The sequence below is a fragment of the Mandrillus leucophaeus genome, unplaced genomic scaffold (assembly GCF_000951045.1).
Source record: "Mandrillus leucophaeus isolate KB7577 unplaced genomic scaffold, Mleu.le_1.0 Scaffold109, whole genome shotgun sequence".
Lineage (NCBI taxonomy): Eukaryota > Metazoa > Chordata > Mammalia > Primates > Cercopithecidae > Mandrillus > Mandrillus leucophaeus.
Genome location: NW_012099098.1, coordinates 1,601,429 through 1,611,040, shown reverse-complemented (window position 1 = coordinate 1,611,040; position 9,612 = coordinate 1,601,429). Strand labels below are relative to the sequence as shown.

The window sequence follows — 9,612 nt, the reverse complement described above, 5'->3', positions numbered from 1 at the left end:
TTGCGATAGAGATTCTGCAACACAGGGATGGGCAGGGAGGGGTGGGGTGCTGCGTAAAAAAAGGCCAGCAGCCTTCCCCTCCCACAGCGAAATGAAGAGCCAGACTAGGGGCTGGGAGAAGAGCTGGTCTTTTTGACCACACCTGCCTAGAGTATAACACCCCAGGTAAAACTTCCACGACACAGAGCTGGGGGGTCAGGGGGAGAAATGGTGTTTTTCTAACACCAAGTATTCGTTACTTTCACACCGATGATCTGATACCAGCTGGGTGTCCAACATGTGAGAGTAAGTAAAATTTAAAAGCTGGCCGGGTGCAGTGGATCATGCCTGTAATCCCAGCACTCTGGGAGGCCAAGGTGGGCAGATCACTTGAGGTCAGGAGTTTGAGACCACCCTGGGCAACATGATGAAACGCCATCTCCACCAAAAAAATTTTAAAAATTAGCCAGGTATGGTGGTGCATGTGTGTAGTCCCCAGCTACTTGGGAAGCTGAGGCAGGAGAATCGCTTGAACCCAGGAGGCAGAGGTTACGAGCCGAGACCGCACCACTGCACTCCAGCTTGGGCAACAGAACGAGACTCTGTCTCAAAAAAAAAAAAAAAAAAGAAAAGAAAAAAATGTAAAAGCTGTTGGAACCCCAAAACCGCTTTAAGCCTTGAGAGAGATGTGATTGTGATGTGGGTCACAGAGTCTGTTCTGCAGATCTGCCTCTTAGACTGGAGCTTAACCCTGTTCCCCATTGTTCCCGTTCTGTAAATGACGAGGAAAGACCAGAGACCGGAACTCCCCTCCCCATCACTGACCTTGTTGTAAATTAACTACCTCCTTTATTGGCCTGTACCTAACTCAGACCAGATGGTGGTATGAACAGAGACCCTGTGGCACGATCATAACTCACTGCAGCCTCGAACTCCTGGGCTCAAGCAATCCTCCCACCTCAGCCTCCTGAGTAACTGGGACTACAGGCGTATGCCACCATGCCTGTTTTTTTTTAGAGATGGGGGTCTTGCTATATTGCCCAGGCTGGTCTTGAACTCCTGGCCTTAAGTGATCCTCCCACCTTGGCCTCTGAAAGTGCTGGGATTATAGGCATGAACCAGTGCACCTGGCCAAGGGCATGTTTAATGATGCCTGGCCTCCCTGCCTCCCTACGGCCTAGGTTTCTTCCCTCCAAAGCTTCCCAGAGGTGACAGTGCCCCAGGTCACTGTCCACTGTCCTTGGCCGGTGCTGCAGTCTGCATGGCTTTGTGCACTGCCTGCCTCCCCTCAGAAGATCCAGCTCCTGCGGGGCTGCTGACTTTGTGTCTCGCAGCTCCAGCAGCTCTGGGCCCATCCGTCTCAGTCCCCAGGAGACTACGGAAGGCAGCTGCAGAAACGATAATGAGACAGTGCCCCTGTTGGCAAGTAGCGGCCTAGGGTCCAAAGTAGGGAGCTTTGGGGAGAGTCTCCAAGCAAGCCCCAGGAAGTGCTCTCCCTCCAACCCGCAGCGTCCCCTCCCTGCCTCCACCAGGAAGGCTGGCCGAGAAGTTCAGCTCATCCCTCTTGCCACGTGGTGCTGACAAAGCCATCCTGGTGCTGACGAAGGCGAGGAGGGCAGGTGTCCAAGCTGACACCCTCTGTGGGTTCCAGGCTGCCTGAGGGGCCGTGGGTCCCCATCAGGCTGGGAATTCAGAGCTACCCCCTGCGATGGGCCTGGGGAAAAGAGAATAGAAATGGGGGAGGCACAGGGAGGCCCCCAGTCAGCTGGGAGCACCGTGGGAATTTTTGCCCACCTAGGCTCTGCAGGAGCAACTGTTCAGGTGGGGGAGGGGGCAATGTCCAGCAGGAGCAGGGGCATCGCGTTGGGCTGGAAGGGCACTGGGCCAGGCCTCCCCTCCTCTCCCCTCAAGGCCTGGGCAGCCAGAGCTCCCTCACTGCAGTGAGTGCACTCAGCCTGAGGCCTGTGCAGAAGCGTGGGGGTCTCTTCCCTCTGCCAGTCACATTTTTACCGTCCCAGGGCTGCCCTGCCTGCAGGGAACAGGCACCCTGGGAAGGGCAGACCACCACAGGTGGGGTCCAGGGGTGCTGGAAATTCCAGGAGCTGCCTGCCTATCTCACAAAGTGGACGGGAGCTTCATGGGCCAGCACTCACTAAGTGCCCCCAGCATCCCTGGACCGTATCCCTGTGCAGGGAACTGTTACAACTTTACAGATGAGGTCTTGTGAACTCTTTCACAGAGCAAGGTTCAGGCCATTGGCCCAAGGACTCACTGGAGGTCAGACAGAGCCCAAATGTGAGCCCAGTTTTGACCAACCAATCACTTCTCTGACCTTTCTCATCACCAATAGTAAAAACGCCCCCACCTCCCTGTGCTTCTGACCCCTCACGTGCCCCCAAGTTCTCCTCATCCCCCCGCCCCGCCCCAAGGGTCCTACAACTCGTGAGATCTAGTCGCTCCAAGAAACCATATTTGCTGAAGTGCCACTGCCATTCCCCTTGGCTACTGTCAGAGTTTTTCAGGGTGGTGCTACAGCCATCTCTTGCTAAGTGCCAAGCCCTGGGATGACAGGGATGGAAAAGACCTGCCCACTGTCCCAGGGAGTGAGTGCCTGGGCTGGTGAGGAACACAGGCAGGCACACAGGCATGGCTGGCTGAGATCGGGGCTGGGGATGGAGCTCATAGAGGCACCCAGCTGCTGGCCAGGGCCCCATCAGCTGGACCCCCTACCGCACCCACGCCAGGACACTGTCACCCCAGGCCAAAGCTGCAGAACAGGCTTTGTGTGCCCGGGGTTACTGTCTGATCAGCACAAAGGACAGGATGGCGATTTCCAGGGCCCTGACCCACATGAACATTCCCCATGGCGCTTATTTCCACGTGGGGGAAAGAGGGGTGTCCCCAGAAGCCCAAAAAGTTGCCCTGGGAGCCAGGCATCCTGCCTGCTGTGGCCTGGGACTCCTGGGCCCTCAGTGATGCATCTGCCTTGGAGTGGGACCTGGTACTGGCGCCCAGCAGGAACAGGGCAAGGTCCCTTTAAGCCCAGCCTCACTCCCTCGGCCTGTTGCTATGTACGGGACCAGCTTCCTTAGCAACCACCTGGCCTCTTCCTGGGGCTTGGAGCCCTGGTTGCCATCAGCCATGGCTCCCAAAAAGAGTGTGAGCAAGGCAGGCAAGGAGCTTGAAGTCAAGAAGAAGAAAGGCAGCAAGAAGGAGCCGGTGGTGGCCGTGGAGCCGCCTCTGGCCAAGGAGACGAAGGAGTTCTACCACATCCAGATCCGAGACCTGGAGGACAGGCTGGCCCGGTACGTGGGCTGGCAGGCAGGAGTCTGGTGCCCTGGGTCAGAAGCCCATGCTCAGGTGGCCCCCGTGTGGGTTTGGCCAAGGGGCCCTAGGCCTGTGTTCTGACCTCCCCTGGGATGTCCAGACCCCATCCCGTTTCCTCATTTCCTCATATGTACCTTTGGGAGGTTTCAAGATTTTAAGGGTAAATGGATTTCCCCACCTTCCCAGCTCCTAGAACCCTGGGCCCACGATGCTAACTCGTGGCCCCGCCCCAGGCAATCCCCACTTCCCCCTGCCTCACTCCTGCCCCGTGGGATCACAGGCTTTATGAAAGGGTAGAAACAGCCCTCTGGCGGGCGGGTGGACCCCCTGGTCCCACTTCCACTTCCTGGGAGTGGCGCCTGTGCCCCACTGACTCACCCAGCACATGAGCCCAGTTGTTTCTCCATGCTGGGCCTCAGTTTCCCCAAATATAAGTGGGGAAGGTTGATTCCCCCTCCATGGATGTGACATTCTATTCTAGAGCCAGTTTTTTGTGTGACATGGTGGTGGGGGGAGATCCTCTAACTCTTCATTCAGAGCCATGTTCACCTGCCCATCATTTTCTTATGTTACAACCAGTTTCCTCCCAGTTGTGAGGTACCAGCCCCAGTCTCAGGGTGACCTTAAAAGACAAACCAGTAGGCGGCAGCTCTTCCCCAGGTGACTGATGCTGTGGGTAACCACAGCTAATGCTGAGTCCCTCGTGGTGCCAGGCAGGCCACATACTGGTGCCCACTGAGTCCTCACAGCAGTCTTACTAGAGAGGTCAGATGTCATCCCCATTGCACAGATGGGGAAGACTGAGGCTCAGAGAAGGGAAGTCACCCCCAGGAAGAGGAAGCACCAGGATGGGAGCCCTGGCCTCCTGACTCCCCTATGCAAGACTTCTTCCTCAGCCCACACCCCTGAAATGCTCTGTGTGCAGTCACTATTTGAAAGATGTTGGTCAACTAAATTGTGATGCAAAACAACTTTCCAGGCCAGGCACGGTGGCTCACGCCTGTAATCCCACCACTTTGGGAGGCCAAGGTGGGCAGATCACCAGGTCAGGAGTTCGAGACCAACCTGACCGACATGGTGAAGCCCCATCTCTACTAAAAATACAAAAATTAGCCAGGCATGGTGGCGTGCACCTGTAATACCAGCTACTCAGGAGGCTGAGGCAGGAGAATCACTTGAACCCGGGAGGCAGAGGTTGCAGTAAGCCGAGATTGTGCCACTGCACTCCAACTTGGGTGACAGATCAAGACTCCGTCTCAATAAATAAATAAATAAATAAATAAATAAATAAATAAATAAAATGTTAAAAAAAAAAAAAAACTTTCCAAGTAACTTCGGTTATTCTATTGAAAACCAGTAAACTGGTTATGTAATGCTGATTAAAATTAACATACTTCCCTTGAAGTTCACAAACTTCCCTTGAGCTGAGACATCAGGTAGAATGTATTCAAGGCAAATGTATTTAACAGAGTTATTGGGTGCTTACTATTTGCCAAGCTGTCTGCCAGGCCCTGAGAATACAGAGGTGGAGGAGAGGGACATGTTCTTAGGTTTTGACCACCCAGTGGGACAAGGGCCAACTTACAGGAGAGCACCAAAGAGAGGGCCACAAATATGGCTCAGGGCCAAGAAGGGTCCACTGAGAAGAAAACACCAGGGTTACTGGATGGAAAAAGGTAAGGGAGATGCCAGGTACAAAGACTTGGGATTGGAAAGTGTGGAAGAGTTATGGAGGGATGCAGAGCTGGCTGGCTGCAGCAGGCATTGTGGCTAAGAGCCTTGATTCTGGGGGTCAGACTGACTCAGGTTCAAGTCCTGGCTTTGCCACTTACAAACTCAGAGTTCCTTTATCCTTCTGAGCCTCAGTTTCCTCATCTGTCAAATAGGTATAAAATCATCATAGTATCTACATTCTTATAGGTTGTTGTAACGATTTAACAAACTGCTATGTGCCAGGCACAGGTGTTGGGGACATACTTGTGAACAAGGCTCTGCCCTCATGGAGTTTGCATTCTAGTGATGTAATGAAAATAACATGCTAAGCACAGGTATTGGCTGCGGTCATGACTGTTGGATCGGGGGCATAGTGAGAGATGAGGCTGGATTCTGATCACAAGGAATCTCAAAAGCCCCTTTGCAGGACAGGGGGTCCAAGAGAGTGGGCCCAGCTGCACCAGAGGCCTGGCTTGCCCAGCCTGACCCCTGGACCACGGCCCCACCCCCGCCCCCACCCCAGGTACCAGCGGAAGTGGGATGAGCTGGCTGTGCAGGAGAAGCTGTTCCGCCAGGAGTTCGAGCAGCTGGCCAATAACAAGAAGGAGATTGTGGCCTTCCTCAAGCGCACGCTCAACCAGCAGGTGGACGAGATCACAGACCTCAACGAGCAGCTCCAGAACTTGCAGCTAGCCAAGGAGATGGAGAAGGATGCCTTCGAGGCGCAGCTAGCCCAGGTGCGCCACGAGTTCCAGGAGACCAAGGACCAGCTCACCACGGAGAACATCATCCTTGGTGAGGAGGGGACTGGCTGGCAAGCCTGCAGCACACATCCCAGCTCTATCACTGACCCTGTTTCTCACCTGGGGAAACAGGGATAATAGCCACGTGCTGCTTGGCACGCACTGTCTTTCTTAATTGTCCCAGCAAGCCTGCAAAGCTGGAAACATCCCCCAACCAGTTTGTAGACAAGGAAGCACCTCAAAAGGTGAAGTGTCGTGACCAAGGTCCCCCAGTTGGCAAGGGTTGTGAGGCTCAAATGTCAGACAGCATTAGAACCTAGCCCAGAGAATATATACAGTCCAGCTGCTGGTTGGGCGTGGTGGCCTACGCCTGTGAACCCTGTGCTTTAGGAGGCCAAGGCAGGAGGACTGCTTGAGCGCAGGAGCTGGAGACAAGCCTAGGCAACATAGCAAGACTCCATCTCTACCAAAAAAAAAAATACAAAAATTAGCCAGGTGTGGTGGTGCACGTATTTAGTCCCAGCTACTTGGGAGGCTGAGGTGGGAGGATCTCTTGAGCCTGGGAGGTTGAGGCTGCAGTGAGCTGTGATTGTGCCACTGCACTCTAGCCTGAGTGACAGAGTAAGATTCTGTCTCCAAAAAAAAAAAAAAAAAATACAGTTGTTGTTGTCAGTCACTTTCATGAGAGTATCAAGGAAGGCTTCCTGAAGGAGGTGGAACCTGAACAAAACTTCGTAAGATTCATGGAGGGGTGGAGGGAGGGCAACCCAGATGAAGGCAGTAAAGGTGACAGGGCCACGAAGTGTAGGTGGGGGATGGTAGACCTGCCCCACTGAGACCGCACGGGGCACACAGGAAGGGACAGGGACCTAAGGGCCATCTTTAAGGTCCTCGCCAGGCCCTGTCCTCTGAGGCAGCCCCTTATTGGGCCTTGTGCCCTGTGACGGCCAGGGGGGAAGCTGGCAGCCCTGGAGGAGTTCCGGCTACAGAAAGAGGAGGTCACGGAGAAGTTTACGTTGCTGGAGGAGCAGGTGCGGAAGCAGGAGAATGAGTTCAGGGACTATGCGTACAACCTGGAGAAGAAGTCGGTGCTGGACAAGGACAGGTGGGCAAGCGGGGCACCCTTTGGGGCCTTTGGAGCCTTCATCCCTGGGACCACGAACATCCTAGTCTTCGGGCCCCAGCTTCTAGCTGGGGCGTTAGATGGGGTAACTGACCCCTGCCCCCACAACCTGCTACTCCTTGGAATCCCAGCTGGTGATTATGAAGGGGTGGGAGAAAGGGAATAAGCTCCCAACTGCAGTCCTCACGCTGGCATTGGAGACTCCCAGGGCTTCCTTTTGCCACGTACTGGGATTATATCATGTTTACTTAATAGGGGAGAGTACACCGAAATGGTACCAGTTACAAAAGTCCAGAGGATCTACAGGGAAAGCCTCCTGCCTATAGCCCCAACCCTCCCTGGGAGAGAGTATGCTGGTGTTTAACAGCCCTAGGTGTTCTGGGAACCTCACAGAGGAAAGGGTGTGCCCAGGGCTTGTGCCCGCTCTGTCTGACCCCTTCTCTCTCCCACCTTTCTGGCCAGACTGAGGAAAGAAATCATCCAACGCGTGAACCTCGTGGCCAGTGAGTTCCACAAGGTGACCACGAACCGGATGTGGGAGACAACGAAGCGGGCCATCAAAGAGAACAACGGCATTAGCCTGCAGATGGCCAGGGTCTCCCAGCAAGGCATGAAGCTGCTGCAGGAGAATGAGCAGCTCAAGGGAAGCCAGGGCAATCTGTGCAAACAGCTGGAGCTGCTGGAGAACACCCAGAAGGTCATGGCCAGGCACAAAAGAGGCCACCAGAAGGTGCGCCTGCGGGCCTCAGTACAGGGCATTTGGCATACACGGCAGGAGGCCGCCCTGGGGACCCTGCAGGGAAAGTCAAGTCAGGAGGGAGGGAGGCAGCAGAGAGAGGACTGGGCCTCCTGTGGGGGCTGCAGGGCGCTGGGCCTAGCTCTGGATTGTATTGACTTAAAACCCCCATAGCTTATGGAAGCAGAGCCCAGTCCTGGAGAGCTCACTGGTCGCTCTGCACGGGGGAGCAGGGGAGGCCTGGCTGTGTCCGCAACTGGGGGACAGGGCTGGCTGAGGGCATGGCCACCTGTCCGCACCCGCAGATTATCCTCATGCTGACCAAGAAATGCCAGGAGCAGCAGCAGGACACCAAGGAGGCCGAGCAGCTGCGCCTCCTGCTGAGCCAGTTGGAGCAGAGATCCCTGCAGCTGCAGGGGGACAACCAGGCACTGAAGTGCGTATGGCCTGCGGAGGGGTGGGTGGCGGGTGGCGGGTGAAGGCTGGGGCCAAGCTCCGACCCAGCTCTTTCTGATCTCACCACCCAGGCCAGTGACTTCCCCTCTCTAGAGGAGCCTGCCAGACAGGCTGAGGACTTGGGGCTGGATGGGGGCCCCTCTGGGCTTGGAGAGAAATGGCAGGGCCCCTAGCCCCAGGTGGCACCAGTCCTGGGGAAGGGGGAAGGCTGTTGACTCATCCCAGTTGGGGTCCAGGAGCCAGAGAGACCAGCTGAGCTTGCAGCTGGGGCAGCAGCAGGGGGATCTGCAGCGGCTACAGCAGGAACTGGCTAATGAGCAGAAGGTTCGGGCCAGCCTGGAGGCGGCCCTGGTCCAGGCCACCTCCTTCCTCCAGAACATTCTGCAGGTGAGCAGAAGGGAGGGAGGGAGGGAGGGCGCAAGGGGGCGGGGGAGTGAGCCCAAGATGTAAGCTGCTTGCAGAGAAGAGGCTGCCTCAGGATCAGAGGCCCCTCTTTTCCCTGAGAGCCTCCTGGAAAGTCTGTCCTTCGCTGATTCTGGCCTTCAAAGATCCCTCCAAGGTCTTAAAGGAGCTGGATTCCTTCTCTGAGGCTCTGAAAGGTCTCAGGCCTCAGTCTTCCCGACTGGAGAATGGGTATCCCACCAGAGACAGGGAAAACTTCGTGGAAACGGGGCAATGAGGTTGGAGGTTCCTGGAGGAGGGTGGGTACTGGGGCCACTGTGGGCCTGCTGCCACCCCACCCTCACCAACAGATGCACCCCGATGAAGAGGACAGCGACTTCAACGTGACATTCCAGCTATGGCACAAGGAGATGCTGCAGCAACTGCTGGTCATGCTCAGCGCCACTGTGGTCCCGAGACCCCAGAAGGCTGGCTGTCCCCACCCGGAGTCACAGTCCCATGGCCCACCCAACGAGAGGTGAACAAGTGGCCCTGTGCGGCCTCAGAGGCGGTCATAGAGAGCAGGGCAAAGGCATGCAGCCATGGGGACAGTGCTCGGCTCACCCTGGGCCAGAAACCTGGCTCGTGGAAGGCTCTGTGACCCTCGGTCCCCTCCCCACAGCCGGCCCAGCATCCAGCTGCCCAGGACTGGGTCTCTGCTGCCGCAGCTCTCTGACATCACCCACTACCAGCCGGGGGATCTAGGCCTGGTACCTCGCCAGACCCACATCCCACCCAACCCCCAGGACCTCAGGCTGCTGTCATATATCACCCGTGTGGGGACCTTCCGGGCACATAGCAGCCCTGAGGTGAGGGTGCTAGGGGCCCCAGTTAGCCAGTCCTGGGAGCAAACTGAGGCTCTGCCAGGCCACAGCTGTGTGGTCCTGGGGATGTAACCAGACCTCTCTGACCCTTCCCATCTGTAAAATGGGCTGAAGAAAGGGGTGGCCAAGCCTCAGTGGGCCAAGGCATGCCCACACATGCCCTGGGAGGGGGGTTGGCTGGACCCTGTTGTTCCCCGCCACCAGCAGAGTGGGATCCCCCTGAAGAGGCCTCAGCTTCCAAGCTAGCATCTTTTTTTTTTTTTTTTTTTT

At 56.1% G+C, this 9,612-nt stretch overlaps 1 protein-coding gene across 1 annotated transcript in view; it reads left to right on the top strand.

The window, feature by feature from the left end:
- The first annotated feature begins 3,082 nt into the window (after nt 1-3,082).
- The window catches only part of LOC105545355 (chromosome unknown open reading frame, human C9orf117), a 12,525-nt gene continuing 5,995 nt past the window's right edge, over nt 3,083-9,612 (top strand). The window contains exons 1-8 of the mRNA XM_011988270.1: nt 3,083-3,284; nt 5,543-5,814; nt 6,714-6,867; nt 7,348-7,615; nt 7,927-8,057; nt 8,314-8,464; nt 8,830-8,996; nt 9,141-9,327. Of these exons, the coding sequence (XP_011843660.1) occupies nt 3,121-3,284; nt 5,543-5,814; nt 6,714-6,867; nt 7,348-7,615; nt 7,927-8,057; nt 8,314-8,464; nt 8,830-8,996; nt 9,141-9,327 (1,494 nt within the window). The 5' untranslated portion in view covers nt 3,083-3,120. The remainder of the gene's footprint in view (nt 3,285-5,542; nt 5,815-6,713; nt 6,868-7,347; nt 7,616-7,926; nt 8,058-8,313; nt 8,465-8,829; nt 8,997-9,140; nt 9,328-9,612) is intronic.